This window comes from Montipora foliosa, chromosome 11 (assembly GCF_036669935.1).
Source record: "Montipora foliosa isolate CH-2021 chromosome 11, ASM3666993v2, whole genome shotgun sequence".
Classification (NCBI taxonomy): Eukaryota; Metazoa; Cnidaria; class Anthozoa; order Scleractinia; family Acroporidae; genus Montipora; species Montipora foliosa.
In genome coordinates this window covers 38,448,546-38,472,826 of record NC_090879.1, presented here as the reverse complement: position 1 = coordinate 38,472,826, position 24,281 = coordinate 38,448,546, and the positions used below count along the sequence as shown (strand labels likewise).

General features: G+C 38.6%; 1 protein-coding gene across 1 annotated transcript in view; it reads right to left on the bottom strand.

Annotated features, from left to right (window-relative positions):
* The window catches only part of LOC137977736 (clathrin heavy chain 1-like), a 51,142-nt gene that overhangs the window by 22,513 nt on the left and 4,348 nt on the right, over positions 1-24,281 (bottom strand). The window contains exons 3-10 of the mRNA XM_068825060.1: positions 22,140-22,289; positions 21,439-21,557; positions 19,496-19,657; positions 15,862-15,975; positions 11,316-11,489; positions 6,115-6,312; positions 3,200-3,400; positions 124-216 (exon numbers count right to left, since the gene is read on the bottom strand). Of these exons, the coding sequence (XP_068681161.1) occupies positions 124-216; positions 3,200-3,400; positions 6,115-6,312; positions 11,316-11,489; positions 15,862-15,975; positions 19,496-19,657; positions 21,439-21,557; positions 22,140-22,289 (1,211 nt within the window). The remainder of the gene's footprint in view (positions 1-123; positions 217-3,199; positions 3,401-6,114; positions 6,313-11,315; positions 11,490-15,861; positions 15,976-19,495; positions 19,658-21,438; positions 21,558-22,139; positions 22,290-24,281) is intronic.

Here is a 24,281-nt window from a genome sequence, read left to right as displayed (position 1 = left end):
TGGCTAGGTTGCCATGGTTACCTCTTGCTAATTCGCACCTACCCTCCATTCATGTATTCACAAGTTGATTTGTTGATTTCAGTTTACCATGTCCCCAATTAGTGCTTCAAGTTCCTTCCTTACCTTGTTGGGCACATTGGCTCTCAGATAAACTGAAAGGGCAAGAGTTGGGTCAACCTGCTTTACAAGATCACCAAGTTCTTCACTGCATTCCAACTATTTCAACAGAATAAAAAGCAAAAAAAGTTTTACTTCACACAGACTACAATGAAAAAAACTGCTGAAAAAATATTTAAATGTGCCTCTCAGTTAACAAGTTGTTTCATGGCCTTTAAGGCCATCAATCGAAAGATGGTGATATAACAATGTTCATCTTAGAGGCTCAATCTATTAAAGTGTTACCTGGTAAGTGTAAGGTTAAAAACCAGAACTGGACATTTCATACAAAAATCTTGAAGCCTTGAGGAGTGTTGCTAATTTGAAAGAGGTCAAATGTGCTTCCCACAGGTTTATGAGACCAATGAAGAAAGTCACTTTTTGTAGATCATCATTACTTCTTATGAATACCAGAGCTCGAAATTAACGAGAAAATCCAGTCGCAATTTTGCGACAAGATATGAAAATGTAGTTGCACTTTCGCAAATTTTAGTCACAAAATCGTCACGCTGCATTGTGTTGTAAGCAGTTTAGCAAAACAAAATATGAGCCTGCAATATACGTGTGTAAAGAAACCACTGAAAATGGCGAATGATCAAAGGAGTTGTGCACATAACATCGCTACCAAATTACGACACAATTACCCTACTTTCAGATTGAAAGAAAATTCACGCCAAAAAAAAATAATTTTGTAATTTCTTTATTTATTTTATTAAAAGTAGCGGCAAAGTGGCAACTGCAAGCCCTTTTTCTTCGAAAGAGTAAAGGTGCAAACACCTGGCAAATTTGCAAATTCTCCAGAAATTTTACAGTGCAGCTCGGAGATAAGCAAACCAAAATATAAGCCAAAAACGTGCATACACAAAACGCATAAACGCATCAAAAAGAACGCAGATGCGCGTCAACACACGCAAAAAGGCTCATTAGTATTTATGGGTTCTCCTATCATCTTTCTTTTGTCACTTTGTCTTTGTTTACTCAAAATCGTCTGCGATGCAAACAATGTGAATGTGAAAATAATAATTTGCGTGCGTGCTGGTCGGTGCGTCATAAAAAGAGCACAAAATGTGAACATAAGCTTATTCTAATGGCGCAAAGTCCTTCCGGCTGGTTATTTGTGTTTTTAAGCCAAAAAATTTCAGTTTACAAACAAGGGCACACAAAAACCTTTTGAACATCAAAATCAACATGAATCTGAACATGAAAGGGTTGAGAGCAACAACAAACAAACTTTATGCCGGTGCATCCGTTTAGTCGTAAACTAAAAAACACAACTCATAAGCAAAGGGCTCATCATTAGCAGTTTTGTACAGACATTCACCATTTAAAATTGAGTCTTTAACTCCTTCAGTCATTTTTTATATGAATACTTAAGTAAAGCGTGATGCTCACCACCGATAGGTAAAAAAATGCAAACAACTTTGGTGTCCAAGGCCTGTGCGTCTGTTTCAGCAAAAGGCTCATCATTACCAGTTTTGTACAGAAATTCATCATTTAAGGCTGAGAATTTTGCAGCTTCAGTTGTTTAGTTGTAAATACAACAGTAACAAATGATTTTTTTTGGTGTGGATTTTTAGCCCAACAGTGAAGTCAAACACTTTTAATTCATGTTATGTACGTCCACGAAATGCTTCGTTTCCGAAATAACAGTGAATCTGTGTTAAAATAATTTGAAATTTCCTTGAATGTAGAAAAATTTGTAAATGGTAATTTAACTTTAGTTGCTAACCAAAGGATTTTACTGACAAAATTAAATTTTGAGGATCCTACCTACCTGCACAAGAATTGCCCAGCGAGATTTGAAATTTCCCTGCCATTTCTCAGTTATTTCTTCCCGCAGATGCATGCCTGACTTAGCATAAATTGCAAGCAACTGCATGGGTATGATTTTCTTATTCAAACAGGTAAAATGATCTCACTTCAGAAACAATTTTTTTCTTCAATGCCGCAATGATGCACTAATCACATTTAGTTGATTTTTCTGCAAGGAATTTAGTATTGGGTGATTTTTGGGCATGCGTTGGCGAGAGGCCATCATGAAATGATTGTAATTATTATTCAACACATTGTGACAATGTCCAAATATTGTCATAGCATGCTCAATATTCGTTGTGCGTACTCGACAGATATCCTGCAATATACGTCATTTTGTGTGTCACAGAGAAAAATGGCAGTTTTTCCAGCTTTGTCATCAATGTGTTGAATAATAAAACAATTATCCTGCTCAATCTTGCGGAATATCGCCTGATTTTAGTCAACTTGGCCTACAGGCGATATTCCACGCGATTTCGCAGGATAATTGTTAAATATTGCGTCACAGCAAACACTGAAAAAATCATATCTTCGGTTTCTCGAGCCATAATTTGCTAATTTCAAAAGGTGAAATGCTCTCTGTTCAAAGAAACTGCAAAAGGTACCCTTCTGAAATCAAACTGACGACAGTAAAACGAATATTGATCTGTCTGTATTTTGTCAAGAAGTAAGCGGAAAACAATGCAAACTTTGAGGCAATGCACTGTAGATGTTTCCATCGGCGGCATTTGTGGATCGGAATTGATAGTAATTGCAGCAACATACCCTTATGTAATTTTCAACTTGTTGACCATCATGCAATTTATTCTTTTGTCTCCGAAAACAATAACAGGAAAAGCAAAATTATGGTTATGAATAACAAAGGGACAATTTTACACAATACACAATTTTAGACGGGTGAAAAAAAATTGCCTATACATGTATTGTGTGCGTTAATTTTGTGTCTGCATTGTTCGCTTACCTTCGAGCGGCACTGCAGTCCCAATGGGAAGAAATTCAGTCACAAATGTGACTGTATTGGTCGCAATTTCGAGCCCTGAATGTTCACACTGTGACCCTCACAGTTGGAAATAACCATGAAAATCTTCCTCTCACAGAATCCTGGGGAGACCACTGCTTGGCCACTGACCAAACTTCTAAAATATTAACCTGATTTATAGCAACTCTTTTTCCAATAATTACTATTAATAGCAAAAATTTAGCCAAATGTGTCAGTAAAATTGAAAATTACCTTTTCTTCTTTGAGCCATTTCTCCAACAGCTGCTTTCTTCCCTGCTGTAAAACAGGTTTGCAAAGCTCCAGGGACTCTATTTTGTTGAGTTTACCTTGATCCAACAAAATGCCAAAATATTGCAATAATGGAGAGGTCTGACCTTGTTGAGATGGCACTTGCTGGAACCTTTGGATGGTCTGTGGAGTTCTAAGGACACCCTAATAACAGTAAATTAAAAATTTAATAGTATGTATGATATGAAGAGCATCTTTAATACATGCCCATAGAAAGGCACAAATTTGCTGCTTTGTAAGTCAAGCTACTTCCTGAACATAAAATCTTGCTAGGAGATGGAGGCTGACAAGATCCTCTTGATAGTGCAGTAGCTCTTTCAAGACAGTATTTGTTAACAGCATTTTATCACAGCTGTTGCTTAAAGTTTCAGTCATTATTTCAGTTGAAGGGTTTTGTTTTTGGCTAGGATAAAAAGTCTGTCACATTGTATCTCACGACAGCTGCTAAATGTTACCCTTCACGCCAAAACGGGCTTACGGATTTCATTGAAAACCATGATGAGTTATCATCATTTTACGGTGATGGTGCTTGACTTTCACTTTTCACGGCATGAATATGCCGTGATCACTCCTCTATGATAAAAAACGTTCACTCTTGGCCTGAAACTAATCATGGCGTGAATGATTGGTGAAATTTTATGGCGGGAAATCAAGGGTAAAAATTCACACTGTGAAATTAGGAGTGAAAAATAATATTCACGCTGTGAAATTGATCAGATTATTCAGAAATCAGTCATGCCATGAAAATAATCTAGCCTAACCCTAAACCTAACCCTACAATGACCTACAGTGATCTACAATGAGGCACAATCAAAAAGAAAGACAAAAGAGGATCAGGGTGAAGAGTTTGGTGAGCAGAAAACATCCACTGTGCGTTGTCACGCAACACTTTTAGTCCATCGCATGACAGCCTAAAATTAATGACGACAGCAATTACGCACGTGGCATTGAAGGCAGAAACAAACTGCAAAAAGACGCTTGGCAATGATAAAATCTTAATTAGAGCAGGAAAAAATGAAGAGAAGGTTGTAAATAAGTTATTCTTCCCACAATGCTTTCTTTGGTTCAGAGTGCACAATGAAAAAATTCAACTTGCTCAGCAATGAGGTTTTGATTGGTTCAAAGCGCAGAGTGGAATGTTTTTAACCTTTGTACTGCAAACATGCTGCAGTGCCCTCAGAGCTGCAAATTATCTTTTATTTTAGCTCATTACAGGTCATTAGCTAATTTTAGATCATAATGTTCCTCATTGTAGGTCATTGTAGATCATTGCAGGTCATTGTAGGTCATTGTAGGTCATTCCTCGTTTTAGTAACTATGGAATTAAAATGTTGCATTTTAAAGAAATTTCTGAAGTCCACTTAATTGTTATAAAGCTCAGGAAAAAGTAAATTCTACCCCCTGAAAGCCACAAAATGATTGCAAAATCGGTTATTTCGCTGGTGATTTCGTCATACACTTACACTGCTTTGTTGACATGGCTGAAATAGATCAAGATTTTTGGGTCTGCATGTATTAAGGGATTGTTTACTGACATCATTCCAGTATTGATGTTTGTAATTATCGGTGACTTAAGGCTTTTAGTGCATTTCTCTTGCCATGCCATGCAAATTTTCAACAAATATTTTTGAAATTACTACAACGAAGATAAATAATGCTACATGACTCACTGTCACAATTTCACCATAATCTAATCTTTTCAATCAATAGAGCTTGCAAGTTTTCATTCCAATCACTTTTAAATCTTTTCTGCAAGCGAATTACCCTGGGTTCCAGAGGTTACTTTCTCGCTATGAAAAGAGCGAGTCACGAAGCGGCGAGAAAAACCTTTGTTACAGGCCGTTAAAAACCTCACTTCCATGCAAACCAACTTATTTTGATTGACTTCCAGAGTAAGAGTTTATTTTACAAACTTGGGCAAACCGGTTTTATCCACGTGATAAAAATAGTTTTTTGTCGAAGCGTTTCACGCAACTATTATTTATTACAAATGCAAACTTGAATTGGAGAAATACGAAAATTGCATTCAAGTCCTAGCATTAGAACTGAAAAAATTTAAAGAACTTTACGAGTCCTTGGAGCAGTTTCAATATGACTCAAGGCATTGAGGTGTAAAGATGTCAGAAGCTCAGTCACACCTTCATCAAATTCCCAAACAAAATCAGCGTGCTTGTTCGATTACGCCCCCTCTAAGGCCACCCAACAGCAAACATTCATCCAGCGTCATGAAACGAATTAACCTCAATCTGCTAGCCATGAATTTGTGATTATCGTGTCGCTATCGCTACTGTACCATTCATAGTCGTCTTGTATTACACCAGTGAAAAACCGGTTTGATCGTCCCCCTCGACTTAACCAATGGCAATCCTTATAAAAAACGGTTTGTCGATCGACCAATGAAATCTCCAGGGTCAAAACTTGACTATGGAAGTGGAAAGCGCAACGTGATTGGTGCGGCATGTTCAGAAAGGTTAACAGCCTGTACCAGAGGTTTTTCTTGCCGCTTTGTGACTCGCTCTTTTGTCACTCTTTTCATGGCGAGAAAATAACCTCTGGAATCCAGGGTACAAGCGAATCAAAACTTTTCATGAAGTTACAGAGAATGATTTCTGGTATGCCAACATTGCCAGACTCCGTGGTGTAAGGACTTGAGAAGTAATTTTTTACTGATAATTACTTTACCAATAATGATTTTTTACTAATAATTACAACTAATACATGTGTAATTATTTTAGATAAAGCTTTTCCTGAATCCTTGCATAAAATACAGTGACACAGCCCCTTAAACAACTAGGCACGATTTGCACAGAGTTATAGTGTAGTAATGAAAGACAAGCAATAGTTTTTCTGTGACATACCTTTGGTGCATTAGCTGCCACCTTTGCTGCTTCGGAGTACTGCATGTTACTGAACAAGGTGTTAAACTTCCTGACAAAAAGCTCCTCAGCACCAGCCAAATTGTTTCTGGTTGCCAGGCGAAGGGCTAGATCAGGGTTCTGTAGTACATTGGTGATATATGGAATAATGTTGTCTTCTTCAACACTCACTGACAACACCTACAAGATATTTGGAATCAATCAAAACAATTTAATATTGACAAAACTAATAAATTTGTTGCCAATGCTTGTTTTCAGGAAGTACTCTAAATGCATACAAATGTGACTTACATTCTTAACAATGAATAGAAATATGAACCCAACAAAAATCTGAATTATGAAAAGTGGATACTGTTAAGATTTTACTATCATCACAGTCATAAAATGTTACCCGTAATTAATACTTAGAAAATCCTCTTTCAAGAATGAATTTTTCCGAATTTTCTTTTGTTACTACGTAAAAGTGAAATTTATAAGTGAAATGACCTAAAATCTTAACATCCAAGTCTTTCAGTAGTTCAAATGCATGTTTTTCACGCCTCTTCAAAGACAGAAAATTTGAATATTGAAAGCTGTTTGCTTTTATAGCCATCAAGTAATCTACCACTCTTTATAAAAAAATAGTTTGGTGCATCAGGTAGCAAGATTCAAAGCTTCTCTTCATCATTTAGAAACAGGACTGTTTCTCGCTAAATCAAATGTTCCATCTCTTCAGTGATCATCCATGCTGTAAATGCTGTAAATGTTCAGGTGCAAGCGTCAAGAAGAATTCATCCTTACACTTTGCAAGAAGTTAAGTCGCCTCTCGTTCTCAATGTTCAGGGATGTTTAACGAATGTATATTGAAGATCCAAAAGTTTAGTGATTGACAAGAAATTTTGGCTACGCACAAAGGACATAGTTATGGTTATGAATTTTTCCTTACAGGGCCCCAGTTTGCCAGTGGCTTCTTCCATTGCACAATTACCAGCTTCTCCTGCCGCAGGTAGGCATATATTTGTTCCTTCCTTTGTTAATATGTTCACCTCCTCGCTCAGCTTGCCCCCGAGGCCGCTCACACCGCCATGTGCTTGTCCTCTTCCCTGCCCTCCTTGCCGTCCCTTGCAGCCATTCATTGTTGGGCCCAGATTCTCACGGTCCCATACAAAATAGTTTTGCAGATCATCGCTGGAAAGTTTATTGATCTCACCGAACTTCTCTCAGTTAACTTGAGGGAAAGCGAGTCAGAGCCTCAGCTTCTGTTTGATGGTAGAGTTGTCTTACTGTCTTCTAAGCACCCCAAGTGCAAAATTGAATATATCATTGCTTGGTCAGAAGCCTTTTCCATTTTTTTCTTTGATCCTCACTAGTCACTTTCCTTTGAGCAAAAGTCACCGCACAAACTGTTGTTTCCATCGAAGGTTTTTCCTCGCCCTTCCTCGCGCTCGTTCTCAGATCAACTGTGCATGCGTAAACGAAGTGACTTCCGGTTTGAGAAAAAAGCTAAATTCCCGGCGGTTTTAAATGGAATTAATTTTTTTTTTACATGGCACATTTCACCCCCAAATACAGAATATAGCTAAGCATTGATTTTTTAAATCATCTTTTTTGAGAAAGTTATGGGTATTTCAGTATCGTTTATGTCTTTAAAAAGAACATTTTTCAAAATAAAAAGAAAACCATGCTTGGCTGGATGCAAAAACGAATACAAATTATCAAACCATCGATTAAATACCCAAATTGCGTAGCACTGAGACAAATTTAGAGTTTTCTTTTATTGGTCACGTGACCATGGGCGAGGCATTATGACGTCATATTTAGGGTCATTGGCTTACAAAAGTTGGAAACTGAACAAATTCTCTGAAATTACTTAACCATTACATCCTTCCTTAGCAACGCACCCCAAAAAATGTGTCAGTGGACCCTTAATCTTCTCCATCATTCGCTTCATATCAGTGGTGTATCAAAAGGCAGCTTCAATCCCTTATCGGCCATCTTCACCACCCTGCTAAGGTGGTTTGGCCCGGTCGAGCCTTTATACCATCCTACAGTCATCCCACCTCAAGTGTGGGAGAGGCTAACTTACCAAGCCTGGAACAGGACTGCCTTGCCCTGATGGCCCAGGGTTTGCCTCCCTCTACACACCATATTTAAAAATCTGTGCAGCTTCGTTTTGTCAATTCTTGTTCTCAAGCCAGACAGCTCCACCTGAGTGGTTCTTCATGTCCTGCTAATGAGTGGACCCTTTGTTTGTTTGCTACCCATCTCTCCTCTTTGCTTTGCTCAGCTTCCATCAAGATTTATACATGTATATCCGCCATCAGTTCCATGCATATTTACCATGGTTTTCCTGACCCATTGGTGGACTGCCTGCAGTTGCAAAATGTCCTGCGTGGGATCAAGCGAACTTAAGGATCACCGGGTTCCTCTCGCCTTCCTATTCTAGACTACTACATGCTTGTTATATACCAGTCCCTCTCATTTACCAACCACAATCATGTGATGTTCTGGGCTGCTTCCACCCATGCCTGTTTTGGTTTTCTCAGCTCCTCCAAATTTACAGTTTCATCCTTATTGGTTTTCAACCCCCTCATCCATCTTTCAGTCAGCGACAATCCTGTGGATTCTCATGCCTCACCTTCCTGTCTTCAAATTAGCATCAAGGCTTCCAAGACCAACCCTTTTTTGGAAAGGTTGCCACATCCACATTGGAATGCGTCGTCCACCTCTCTGTGCTTAATCTGCCCTCATGCAGTATCTACCTCTACGAGGTCAGTCTCCTGGCCCCTTGTTTCTCCTGTCATCTGGCCAACCTCTCTCTTGCTCTGTTGACACGTTGGCGTAAAGATATTTTTGCTGCTTCTGAGATACAAGGATCCTTTTCAAGCCACAGCTTAGGGATTGGTGCTGCAACAGTTGCTGCTCACACTGGCACTCGTGATCATCTATATTCAGACCATGGGGCATTAGAATAGTGATGCCTATAAACTGTACATCAGAACTCCTGTGGAGGCCCTCGCTCAAGCGACCTACTTGCCATCACAATGACTATGGCTTTTGGGAAGTTCTCTCTGTCAGTTCTGCTATCTTATGCACTTCAGCTTGCCGGCATGCCTTGTGATCTGATACTCTGCTCATCTAATAATCATGCCTTGGGCAACAAAACAAAAGAAAGAAGATGCTGCCCCATAGGTCTTCCAGTTTATTTATTCGTCTGGCTTTTGTAGTCATTCTTGCTATCAAACAGTGGTAAGTATTGCATTTTGTTGCATTTGCCTGTGGTGCTGCATGATGACCATGCCACCAGCCCTGCCGATCAGCAGGTTTGCCGTTCAGTATTTGACGTCGCTGCATATTGCCTGTGGTATTACTGATATGCGTGACCCTCCTTGGGAAAACCAGGCTTAATGAAAATTGCGTTGAGCTGTTTTTCAGCGCAATGCATTTGGAAACATTGAAATGCATTCAAAAACATTCTCAATGCATTCTGAAACATTTGCAATGTTCCCCAATGGAAATAGAAAACGTTCCAAACCACTGAAAAATCATTTCAAAACATTCAGAAAACGTTTACAAACGTTGATAAGCATTATTAATTTGTCGCTGTATTAGGATACATTCACAACAGTCAATGTCAATGACTGATTGTCACGAGTAGAATCTACAACTTCATAGAATTAGTAGTGCGCTTTTTCAAACAATAAAAATACCGAGAAGAATGGCTCAGGATTAGATCCAAGAAATCGTGCAGTAATTTGTTCTATTTTGAACGGCAAAATAAGAGGGTGGATAATCAAGACACGCTAAAATGTTGACTGGACAATAAAGACCCTAAAAACGATGATCAAAGATTGAAGACCCACCCTGCACAAACGCCAAATGTGATTGAATGATGCTGACTTACCAAATTTCAACCAAAAAATACTGTTTAACTTAAACCACTCGCCTGGAGTTTCTAGCCAGCTTCTTTGCCTCCTCGGCATCTTTACTGATGATACAGAACTCTTTTATCGTATTAGCAATAAGCTCTCGTATGAATGCAACCGCTTTGAATGTATTGTTACTTCGGCATTGAAAACAACTTGAAATGCCACATTTCTTTGGATGAAAATAATAATTTGTTGTATTTTACTTCACAACTAGCTAATGACGTAATTGAATGCACTGTATTAATGCTTTTCTTGTCATCTTTGATTTTAAAAAATCTACCGAAAATCGGGACTTTATTTTCAAGATTACATGTGTTTATCATTGCTGAAAAAAGCAACATGACAGCTAATTTGCTTATGAAGTGGCGAGCTATTCTGAAGTCGCTCCGAAACACGGTGTATTTTCAATGTACGAACGTGTCGATGTTTATAATTACCAGGTCATAGTGGAATTGCCTTCGGAATTAAAATGTTTAGAAATGTTGCCAATGCATTGAAAAACGTTGGAAAATCATTATGAAACATTAAACAAAATTGCCAACGATCAATGGGAAACATTGTAAATGCATTAAAAATCATTGGCGAACGTTGGAATGCATTGTAATGCATTCAAAATACCGTTGAAATGCATTCTAACGCTAATTTCATTAAGCCCAGTTTTCCCAAAGAGGGTCACATATTGCAACAGAAGATGTTGGCCTTCTGGGTTTGCCTTTCCCTTTGCATACTGCCATTGTCATTGCAACTGCAAGTAGCAGTCAGTGCATCTGCCTTGTCAGGCCTGGCCTACTGCTTTGCCCCACACGTCTTGCTGGGGTTGCGGGTGTGTTGGTGCTTGGAGTTTTTTTTTCAGGGGTAAGGATGGTCCCATGGCCTCCAGTCCACAGACCCTCCGCTTTTCAAGCGCCTGCTTGCTTGGTGGAGGTGGACTGTGGCTCGGTTGCCATGGTGACCTCCTTGCTGCTGAGAAGAGTGCTCCCCCTCTCTTGCTACCTTTGCAGCACGCATCCTCCAATAAATTGGCGTAGTGTTTTAATTGTCGATTAAACGTTGTCTCCTTATGGCAATTTCAACGTAGATTCCCATACAATTTAACAAACCAAAAATCGTGTTAGCTCACTCAGGCAACTGAAGAGAAAAAGTTTCTACGTGATATTGATAGATTTTAAGTAACACATTAGTTTTTAATTTATACCAGAAATTTAATCTTAATTAAACGTAATTCTTAAAGTAGATGTATGCTCTCCAGAATACGAAGAAAGTATTTTAACACACCTGTCCCTTCCTGTTCACGCCAATAATACCATCAGTTGGTTCATGAGGTGCTGTAACAAAAATGGTGTCTCCACTGATTCGGTTCATGTAAATGCAGGAGCCACTTTCCACATCATACAAATGAATGTATCCATACTTGGTTACTAGGAACACTATTCCATGTTTCTGGCTGACCTGAAAATTCAATGGAAACTCGTCAATGGTACAGTACAGGTCAGAGACAACCGACCAACACACACGCAAAACACAGAGGTTTTTTTGCATTTATGCGTTTAACATGTTTGCTTAAGATTTTGTTATTCATAGCTTTAATCTCTTTTGCCTAGTTTTCATAAACAATGGATCAAAGTGCCTTTAATAAACGATGTATGCAGTGATGCACAGCATTGTTGTTCATTTCACATAAACACCCAACATTGTCTAGCCAAACTTTCATTTTTTAATAATATTATTTGTTTTGGTTTCCACCTAAAAAAATTATGTTTCCTCTGCAATATTGTTGTTTCTGCAGTTGTGCACTGCAAGAAAGGTTTCGAGTCTCACTGTCTCCCCCTTTGAAAGCTTATCACCCTGCATCTCAATAAACATCACTAAAAAACTGGCACTATGAAGATTTGATGAACAGCTGATTTTGGAGCTTCCTGAGCTTAAGGACAGTGCCCACTAATTCAAAGGTATTTTTGTGTGGTTTACTGAATATGTGAGAAAAGCATATCTTAATAAGTGTTATTGAAATCCAAAAAGAAAACTGGGGATAACCACACATTTGTCGAAGATAATTAATCAACAATATTTGTAAAAAGCTTTAAAATAGAAAGCAATATATGGTAGCCTTTTTCAAACTGAAGCTTAATTATGTATAAGATTGACTTTTGTTATTAAATTAATCAGAAAAACTAACGCCAACAGATTTTGACGCTTCTATAACATCCTGTCGTCATTATCAAGAAAATGAAGAAAATTTACATAAGTACATGTAAGTAGACAAAACTAAACTGTAAACAATAGTCCAGAGATGTATCCAGAGTGCGTCATTGCGTCCTGGGATGCACTCGTTTTCCTTTTGGATGCATAGAATATGGAACAAAGGGTCCAATTGGACGCAGGAAACGAACAGCGAACGGCATATTTCACAAGGAAAGTGAATATTCCCATTTCTCACAACGAAGAAATGATCGAGTTCCTTATATTTCAAGGTAAGCTGTTATTTTCGGATTTTTGTAGTCGAATGATTTCATTTTCATGTGTTGCGTGACATGATCTGAGCTGTTTTTTAGGAGAGACAATCTGCGACACTTTCCATCTGCTGCCAGTGATAATAAAACATTTTAGTCGAAATTCAGTTTGGTGCATGCTTTCCAAGCGAATTTCAAGCATCAGTTCGCTTATCGTGAGCAAAATGCCAGAGAATCCAATGGCGAAGTATGTAAAATTTTTTGTTTTGAGCGACCCGGTTGATATTAACTCCAGGCGTGCAAGTGTCATCGTCTCGGTTCTTGTTTTGCATGTAACTTTTCTGTTTTGAAAATTACCGTATTTACCCGTGTGTAAGTCGACCTTTTATGGCCTCAAAAGAAGCTCCAAAAATCGGCCTCAACTTATACACGGATCAAAGATTTTGAGCCAAGTTCCAGCTAAGTAATTTATTCAAATTTAACATAATAATGTTGTCTTGGGCAAAACGAACGCAATGGACAAAAGCCGACAAAACACTTCATAATGAATGACCAAGACTTCAAAATAAATGTGAGCAATTCCAATTGAAATGAAAAAGGATTTGTCCAACTCTAAATGTTGAAGATACTCACAAGCACAAAATATGCAACAGACACTGGAAATTTTCGTTTTCCAAAGGCGGAAAGCTCTAAAAGGCATTTTTTTTTCTTCAAATAAAACGCAATTGTTCAATGGCTTAGTAACCTGGCACAAAACCTTGTGTTTGTGTGCAAGCATCATCACTCGTGTTGCCTGAAAAATTAATGCTGGGTTGGTAATGATTGTTTTTCATTCTTTATACAAACCTGGCTGGTTCAATTGCTTTTGCAAACTTCGTATTGTTTGGTTTATGAGTTTTGTTTTGTTTGTCATGTAAGAAATTATAAGTCAAGGACCAATTAAACCTTGCACATTTTCGCATCATTCGCAAGTTATTTTCAAAGATTGACTCCTGCTTCCGTGATGTTGTGCTTATCCTCTAAAGCCCTTTATCCTTGAAACAATGAAACAGGTTGGTTTGAGGTTTACATGTTCGATTTTCTGAGAACTTTTTCGAAACTCAAGGACAAAATGCCTGCATATACAACAACAGCTCAACCACAAAAATATTAAGTGCTTGAGGCCCTGATTTTTTTGTGTATCCACATTTCCAGAAATCGAAGAATACAAGATTAGTGTCCCATGAACATTTAACAAAGAAAGTAAGAAATTGCTTTTTTTGCCATCAAAAATGGGGGGTCGACTTATACATGAGATCGACTTATACACGGGTAAATAAGGTATGCAACGTTTTCGGAATTAGTGTTAAAATTAACGTGTAGAACATAAAACTTGAATGAATTCAATCGCTTGATAATTAACATTGGCCATGGCAAAGTCACAACCGCACTGGCCGACGATGAAGTGTGTATCGATCGCCTATATTTGTTTACTCTTTTGTTCCTATAATACAGGTTCAGTTCTCTTTTTTTTTGCTGTGGAGATCTAGATCATTTATCAACTGGAGCCAACAGTTCCTACAGCATACAGATCCCTCGACACGTTTTCAGATGTGATCAATGGAGCTTTGAAAGCCCATACATTTTGATCGATGAATCAACGGGCATAACAGTTTCAAAGAAATTGATCATTTTAAGTACGTGGGGAGGGTTAAGACTTTATTTTTGTGCAATTTGGAAATCTGAAAGGGTACTGCAGCAGCAATTACATGTAAGAGGCAATAGATCGAATATTAATTCTTGAATATTAATTAACTGGACCCCCAAATTTTGAAAAAAGTGGTCCAGAGGACCCCCATATTTGAAAACTTGGATACATCTCTGATAGTCTATTGTTCTAAGCCAGTGAATCATCCAGTGATCTCACACAAAGGAAAACCCAAAGTCAAGTGAATACTTTAGCATGTATTGAGTCTGATTGGATGTTAAGACATAGTCTGTACTTTTTAATCTGGAGCATCTCGTATACCAGACAGTTTATCTTTCCTTGGCATTTCTTCAGAACTGCAAAATTCTTGGCTAAGTCAAGAGATCTAGGGCTGGTAGCATGATCTTGTTGAAGATGTCTGCAAATGGATGAAGAACTGCGACAGTGTTCTTCAATTCTCTGAAAAAGATGTCGAGTTGTGAGGCCTATGTATTCTTCAATTGCACAGAGGACATGAAAATTTGTAGACCACACGGTGTTGATTGATCAGAGAGGGCTTTCGTTCTTTTACGCTAAGTGCATCACCCAGTTTACGACTAGTATACGTAGATGGCTGTAGAGGTATATGAGTGTCGACATCAAACTCTTTATTGGTATGGCTTTTCATGACTCAATCAAACTGCTTGTTTGGAAGTTGTGACATTATTTTCAAGATACATAAGTATTGAAAATATGAACAACTCTGTCGGATTTCATCGTAGATCAAGACTAGTTCTCTCTTCAGTGCTGTGTTTTGCTTCGTTTTCGACTTGAGCTCTTCTGTAACAACATGGAGGTAAATTTCTTAGATGACTCAGACCACTTGATTTCGCCAAGTCAACCTTAGCAAATGTAGGTGTAAGGTCAAAGGACTTACACAGAACAAAAACCCTCTCTGATCAATCAACACAGTGTGGTCTACAAATTTCATGTCCTCTGTGCGATACAGAATACATGGGCCTCACAACTCGACATCTTTTTCAGAGATTGTAGAACACTGTAGCAATTCTTCATCCATTTGCAGACATCTTCAACAAGATCATGATACCAGCCCTAGATCTCTTGACTTAGCCAAGAATTTTGCAGTTCTGAAGAAATGCCAAGGAAAGATGGACTGTCTGGTATACGAGATGTTCCTGATTAAAAAGTACAGACCGAGTCTTAACATCCAATCAGACTCAATACGTGCTAAAGTATTCACTTGACTTTGGGTTTTCCTTTGTGTGAGATCACTGGATGATTCATTGGCTTAGAACAATAGAGTATTGTTTTCGGCTTAGTTTTGTCTACTCACATATGTAAATTTTCTTCATTTTCTTGCTAATGATGACAGGATGTCATCGAAACGTTGAAATCTGTCCGCGTTAGTTTCTGATTAATTGGTTACCCTCAATGTTCTTTTTGGATACCATGAGCATTTGCCAAGTTCTGCTTTCTCCGCGTGGTTATGAACCACGCAAAATTGTCCCTGTATTAATAAGCACCACCCATAGGAAATCCGATTATCTCGAGATGCGCAGAATGTATGCGCAATAACAAAAGCAGGCACCGTCCTTAAACCCCCAGATCTTTAAATATTTTTGTTAGAATTTAGTGGAAATTGTTTGACTTAGTGGGAGTACTTCCTAGCTATTATGCTTCTTACCTGCATGGCGACAGGGAAGTCATTCTGTGCCTCTGGTGGAAAAAGTACCTCAACTGCTTTTTTGGAGAATGGCTGATTCCCTGCAGGTGGTGTGCCAACTTCAATTACATGTAGCTGAAGAAAGTAAAAACACATCCTGAATTGAGAATTACATACATCTTTTGGCCTTATCAAGTGCTATTTCATGGTATTTTTCCAAACTGATAAAACACTCTTACTTACTGGTACAGGAAAAAGTGGCAGAGTACTGGGACAAAAACTTGGGGCATGACAAACACCTTGGAAGACCTTTCTTTTTGTAAAATTTAATATTAAAATACAGTTCTGACTAGGTGAAATCACAGATTCAATTTCCAGTTTGACCAAGGTAAAACCTTGTCTACGGTAACTGAAAACCGAGGTTTCACCTAGATTTTTTCCAGTTGATTTATGCCGCGGCTAAGAGAGGACGCAGTATGGCTTTTGCTTTTTTTGAGCGTTGTAATTTAGAGCAGATGCTATCGAAGAAATCTGCATATATGTATTTTTGCCGGTTGATCCCAGCGATAATAATTAATATGCATCTTTTCTTTTTCCACCAAATGTCAAGATCTCTAAAACTCATTCGAGAAATACTACACGTGTTTGGAAAATCTCGTCTCTATGGCGACACTGCTTGAAGCGGCCGGCCTTGAAAGAGACACGAAACTATGATCTCATCAACTGAAAGATGGAAGGAAACAATCAACTGTCATTCGGGCTACGTGGCTCTTTATCAGTTACAAACTTGTTAAGCAGTTCGCATTGAACAACATATTTCATGAGCTACCACTCTCGCTTGCGTGACAGAAGCTGCAGCTTAGTTTACATTTACATTTTGACCTGCCAAATTGACAGAGCCTTGAACTCAACCCGGCCTACGTCTATCCTATGGTCGTTGAAGCATTAAGTTACATGTGTAAGTTTATCTTAGGAATGAATATTTCTGAATTTCAAGCTCAACTGCTAATAACCTGTCAGTTAATATTTTGAATTAGAAATGTTTGTAATTAACACGAGATTGTCACAAGCAGTTGCTTAACAAACTTTGAGAATATACTTGTAGATACCACATGCAAATGCACTAATAGTTTCGAGCAGTACTTTAGCTACATTGTAGGAAATGGTATGGCAAGGAGCAAGCCCCCAGACAATCAAGGTGCCCAAAACCTGCAGCGCTCAACCTTAGAGGTTGTCCACTAGCCCAGGGATGGTAAATCAATGAAGAACTGTGAAGAAGTTGTGGATACATTTCTTACAAAATGGCAGTTCTGTTGTGATCAGTTGCTGTCTGATCTTGTTGGGAAATAATGACTGAATTTGTGTTTGATTTTTATCTAAAAAGAATGCGTTATCATTGGCAGGCTACACCAGATCATTTTCAAATATCTGAACAGCTACGACAAGAATGTCTCTAGCATTCATTTTCAACACACGTAGCAAAGAGACATTTGCAGTTTCCACCTTTACTGCCTTCACATGTTGGCAACTGTTGGCGTCAGCTTCTAGGGCTTCTTTGTTATCCTCTTCATCTTTATGACCTGTCTCTGGGCAAGATTTTGTTGTCTGCTTGTATCCCAGGTACCTTCTTCAGTCTTCTCACCAGGATTTTGTCTTAGGGAGTCCCAGGGCCCTGATGAGCTTAAGTGGGACAAAATTTCTTGCACTCCATGACTAGGGTGGAAAACAACCTTCGTGATTTCTCTGTCCATTTCATCAAGGCACATTCAAATTGGAACTCTTGCAATGGTGGTCATTTGACAATATTGTAAATGCATTTGATTTGTTTGCCTTGAGACAGATCTGACAGGTCATGAAGTGAAGTGAAGTGAAATGAAGTTATTACTCTTTTCTCTCAGGGTTATTCAGGACTAATTTACAATGCTTTGTGGGGGAGTTTTGGCCAGACTGCTTGTTATGCAGTTTACAAGTAATTTAGAAGGCGAGAGTGCCCCGAACCAGATTTATAAGGTTGGCATCATACGGAAGCCATGTGTACTGCAACTGCCATGCACCCTGAAAAACACAGTCTTCAATGACACAGCTTTTTGTTCTTTGCTTGCTACATTGTCCTTTTCACCAGCCTTACAATGATCTTCTACACTTCCTTAAATCCTTGGTACTTTAGGGCAAAAGACTTAATTAATCTAGTTTTCTCGTGCCACAACGAATAGCTTTGAGGGACGAATAACACAAGCCCGCAGTCTCAATCATCTGTTACCCAAAGTACCTAACTGATCCAATATGGTGGTCAAGGTCAATAAAACTGAAGGCTTTGAATACTTGATAAACCATTTTCATTCAGTTGAAGAAGCAAAGAGCTGGAGTATTTGCTGGAGCATTAAAAAACTGCTAACTTACTTCTAAGAGTAATATTTCACTGGCTGAGTGAAACAAAATAGGTGAAAAGTGTTTTTCTCATGCACCGCTGGGGCCTGGGTATAGGTCATGTGACCTATCGGGCAGGCAGTTGTTTTGTTGCGTCTGCCATTGCTGACTTTCCCACCCAACGATTTTAAGTTTTTATACAATACCAGTATATAATGTATTAGCCTTGAACTTTGTTCATTATTTCCAGTCTTTAGTGTAATGCTACTTGTATTGGATTGAATTTGCAATAAAGGTCAGGCTTGCGGCAGTCAGCTTGACATGGCTACCAGTGGTGAGTGAGAAAACTCTGCTTCACTCGTAGCATCCTTGTGCGCCCAGGTGGGCTCATTTGCATAGCTTTTCATACGCCGGAGAGAACACTTCTTCTCAGGACACAGATTCTGAATTGGGGCAGCAATTTCAGCAGCTCAAGCACGAGTTCCTGACATGGGCGATGGTCCAGTGACACCCATCAGCTCTATATCAGTGACCCCTGTGTCAGTATGTTTGCTGCTTAGTGGAGTAGCTGCAGGTGCAGGAGTGTGGGTACCTTAGGTTTAATGGTCTCAAGCCTCTGGCTCCCCCAGCCATGACCACTCCTCAAGTAGCACAACAATCCTCTCTTAAATGCCTGACAACTAAAGTTTCAAGTACAACGCAAAGCACAACGTAGACATGCAACAGCAGATGCTTGAGCAAAAGTGACATATCCCTGGACAGGAACCTGCCCCCACGCTCAAAAACAATGATAGAATGCTACAAAGCTAAATGACCACACTACAATGCTACACAACAGATAACACACCACCAACGAACACTAGAGACTATTACTCCTCACTGTTCACTATGTTAAATAAGATTCAACTGTATTCTAATACACATTTTACACAGGTTTGACAATCACTTTGAGAACTTTGACAAATAATTATTAAATTGACACAAGAGCCACTTTCTAAAATCACATAATACCCACAAACATTTCTTAATTCTGAAGGACAGACTACACATGAATTAATCCTGAACAGTACAAAAACACTCTCTAGATTAAATTAGTGCAAAAGTGGAATTGTCTTTGGATTGATAATTGCCTCCAAAGAGCCAACCAAACAGGATGTCCTGAAAACTGATCACTAAACCCAAACTGACCACTAAGCCAAACTTTTGCCCAGACAGATACTAAATATTACAACAAATAATTGTCCAATGACTGTTTTAACTTCAAAATTAAAACAATAATTGTCCTCACCTTTCCGCCCTGAGCTCCTCTGACAGCAAAGCTAAAGAGAGTGGACTCTTGTGCATTACCTTCCACCTTAAACTGCATGAATGCCGCAGCATGACCTTCTATTGGCTGACTGACTTTACGCTCTGTTGAGTATAGCTGCATTGCACCAACCACACGGTTTTGCTGAGATGAAAAGGATCAACAGGTTAATATTGTAATATTAGTAATATTATAATTTTGTATAAACAAAAATTGATATTGCATCAAGGGGGTTCTGAAATACGGGTACAGGTCAGAGATAAGCATTTGCATTATGTGTTTTTAACATGTTTGTAAAAGCAAGAGCGTTAGAAACCCATTTCTAAAATGCACCTTTTTTGGAACTACAGTATTTAGTATGAATGATCCAGCACTCGTCGTTACATGTAAGCTTAAGACCACGAAGTTCTGATAACTCAAACGGTGGAAAGAAAAATCTCACAACCGCATACTCAAGGGCTAACCAAAGAAGGAACAAGTTTAATGTCCATCCACTTAGCATTAGTTGCATGTGTGACAGGTCTTCTGAAAGGAAGAGGCTTCATGCAACAGTTTGATACAAAAGTCAAAGCAAGTCAAAAAAATTGATCCTCTAACTGGCGGTCCAGAAAAGATCTCTCAAAATGATGCCAAAAACTGCTCAGAATGACATAACAAAAAACATAACACAGGACTCAGCTGACACTTTGTTTGATCTTTCATTGAATTATTTGCTTTCAAAATTTATTGCCCAACAAATCACAACCGCTGTAACTTTCTTCTGTATATATCTTTCTACAGATCGATAACAACAACACCAACAGAGGGTGGTCCACCTGTGGAGTCAAGATGTAATCACTGCCCACCAGGGAATTTTGCGGTAAATTTAGTTAGGGTGCTCTTTACTTTGGAAAAATTATCTGGACGCAACTGTTCAGGTAAGAAAGGAAAGATGCCTTTCAGAGGGACAGAGGGAAACAAAACATGTGTCATTGCCATTGATGAATACGTATACCTTTGGCGCCTTAAGATGATAAGATGTTAGCAATTTTAAGTTTTTTACCTTGTCAATCTACCTTCCTATCTTGAAACCATCACATTGTAAAGCCATTGAGTAGTGTGCCAATCAAGATAACCGAACAACGGGTTTTTTTTACACATCTAAAATTGCGTATTGTAAACCCATTTGTCCCTTTGTTATTCATAACCATAATTTTGCTTTACCTTTTATTGTGTTCTTAAACAAAAGAATAACTGCGTGACCGCTGACAAGTCGAAACATTTACATACAGTTACATACAATTTCAATCCGCAAATGCCGACAATGAAAACATCTACAGTGCATTATTTCGAAGTTTAACACCCTCACTCCACGTTTTGTTATATACAGTCAGCTTGGATAATGTGAGATATCAGCGCAATCCAAGAAATCTCTTGCAAATTGATATGCAGAGTTGTAAACAGAGTACCGAGCACCAGCATCAGCGTTAATATCACGCATGATTCTCTAACTTCAACTTTTGCCAGTGGTGATTCAGACGACAAATTAATACTCTGCCAGAAGCCCTGACCTTTTAAGTAACACTATTTTTTTATGATGTTCGGCCTCTTCATTGCCGATTTGTGAACATCATAAAGTTGTATTTGTCACATGTCGGCAAGCATGTTGGTCTCACTGTCACACTCAAAATATTCATGCCATTCCACTGTTGTATTTACAACAAAACAAATGAGGCTGCAAAATTCTCGAACTATACGCAAAATGCGTAAACGTGTCTAAAAGGACACAGACATTCATCATTTAGAAATGACTATTTTGCGCATTTAGTCATTTCTACCATTCTCATATTTCTAGTAAAGTAAAACTCATTTTCAACATTCTCAATCTGCTGCCTTTGAACACGGCTATTGACCAAGTTGTAATGTTTACAAGCATGTTTTTGTACCTGAGCTGAAATGCCAATGAGTAGAAGCCAAGTAGCATCTTTGTTTGTTCTGTAATTGATAATCTGACAACCAGCAAGACTTGAATGACGGTCAAACATCTTGTATGGCTGAGAATCACCTGTTTTGCCAAAGAAGCAAACAAATGTAATAATTGTTCAGACTTGCATTGGAAGCTCTTTTTTTAAACAAGAGGCTACAGAGAGCCTATACAGTTAACCTAAGAGTTAAGTTAACCTGGCTTGAGCCTACAATCCAATTGAAACCAAGTACCTGGTCAGCAGTCAACTTAAAAAAAAACAGTTAACATTGAAGAGTTTTAAACTTGAGCTCACGATATGGTTCTGTAATACTGGTCAGCGGGTACTTTGTTTTGACAGGTGTCAATTAACCACAAAATGGTCTTGGATATCCAATATCAAAGATGTTCCCACCAAAAAACACAGGTTGCACCACTATGTTTCACACTGGCATACATGGAGGGGTGGACGTAGGTCGTAAGGTGACCAAAACCAAATTTTCTCACACGTGCAGATCGGTTACCATCTTTTCTTACCAATGGTGCTCTGTGTGGGCACCTTGGGCATGCAGAGCTCCAATAATAAAGAATCAATTTTTTTTAATAATGACATCAGCTGTGCATCTGTCCTCTAATAGATCATAAGCTTATTATAAGACAACTGAACAAGTGTTCACACTGTACCTTCCATAGACCAGTGGTAGACAGTGCTTTCTGTCACCAGTGAGAGCGTGTTGACGTTGATCCATTTCCAGAAAGTGACATCTTCCACCATAGTGTGTGCCTTCATTTTGCTTTTCATTTCAATGTTGAAAATTTGCAGTGTCCTTCCAGCTGCATTGAAACAAGTAATTATTGAGCTTAATTATTAGGCTCTCATTTTTTCAGGGCTCGACATTGCAACCAATGCAACTGAATTTTTTCCCTTTGCCACTAAAATATCTGGAGAAGTCACAAATTTGCCACTTGTTTTCACCTCCGCTCTTTGGAAACAAAAGGTTCCTATAGTGGTCACTTTGCCGCTACTTTTGCAAAAATAAATAAATAAATAACAAAATTATCGTTTCTAGCCATGAATTTTCTTTCAATCTGAAGATAGCCGAATTGTAGCTTAATTTAGCTGCAATGTTACATGCACAACTCCATTCTTCAATCCTTCACCATTTTCAGCGGTTTCTTTACACACAAGTATTCCAGGCTTGTATTTTGCTTCGCAAAACCGCTGACAACACAGTGCAGCTGATGATTTTGCAACTAAATTTTTACATCTTGCCGAAAATTTGCGACTGGATTTTGTCCTTAATTTCAAGCCCTGTTTTATGAAAAAGTAAATGAAAGATTCAAGTGGTAACCTAACATAGTATGTAACATTTTTATATTTATAAAATTTTTCATATTTGTGACCTCTCACGCGAAAACGTTCCTCACAACTATAGTTGTTCTGAGGCTTGAAGCCATGAAGTAGCCATGAAGTCGCCATGAGAACGGAAAGGGAAGTCGTTCTCACAAGTTAAGGAGTCGTTCTAAGTTATAAAGACTCGTCAGAACAGAATTGGAAGTCCTTCGCTTTCCTCAAGCAGTCGTTTGAAAATATCAGGTACCCGTGAGAATGGCCCTGGTCATTCACGAGAGAAAGCAAAAATGTTGCTTGCCTTTCGAACGAGTTTTGAGTTTTCGCCTGCAACCATTGTTTGTCAATCGAACAACTAAAGCAACACGAGGCGATCAAGTCTTGCACTTTCGCGAGCCACAGAATTATTAACTTCGCAAAACACTGTTGTAAAACTGAAGTCTTTAACAACCCTTTTAGCAATAATGGGAAGTTTGACACTGCAAGGACAGAAAAGAAGCTACTGGAGAACCGCGACAATAATAATAATTTTATTCTCGCAAATATGCGTAGCTTCAAATTAACTCAACTATTTGTGATACATTGATCAGAACTGTTGTTGTTGTCTTTATTCTTTCAACGACAAATGTTTTGTGACATTTTATTTACAATAAATAAGGGGTAGCTAAGGCCGATAAGATTTTTTTAAAAGTTCTGAATAGCTTGTTGAAGCCGGATGTGTCACAATTTTCCGAATGTCACCGTGCACATTCAGTATGCAAATTTCAAAAGTCAGCAGACACGCTTGCCTTCCATGAATACCCATCGTTGTTTTGGGAAAATCTTTGACCCATTAGTGAATCTTGCATCCTTAAGTACGAAAGTGGCTCAACATCGGGGAAACAACACACTACAAGCACAATTTACTCTTTTCTTTCATTTAACACACTCCAGACACGCTACTCACACGCCAAATTCTTCTGGCCTGAAACAAGCCACATGTTGGTGCCCTGTCTATTTCTAAGGCATTGGGAGATGAGAAACAGCAGTGAGAATCGGACGGAAACCTAAAAAAAAGACTGTGTGCCATTTGTCTAATGAAAACCAGTCATTTGCCTACCCTTGAGGAAATCGGAGTCCAGCTGAGGTTGCTTTCATTAAAGACTTTTCACACTGTGTGATGTGTCGGTGTCATCTTCGCACTTGTTTGTTTCCGGCCGCCCCGCATGTTAAAAAAATGGTAACGAATCTACCCAATTGTGTATTTCAACTATATTTGAATAAATGTAATCTTCAAGCGTCAAGAATTTCTTGAAATTATTGCGTTACGCAATTTTCAAGAAGTTGCGTGACAGTATATTGCTTACGCACTGATGCAAGTGACGCACTGTTTTCTCCGGCGAGAATGTCTTGCTTTACAACACAGTATTGGCACTTTTTATAAAATTTTCGATTTTGATTAGATAGTTTTTTTTTTTTCAAATTACGTTATGGTG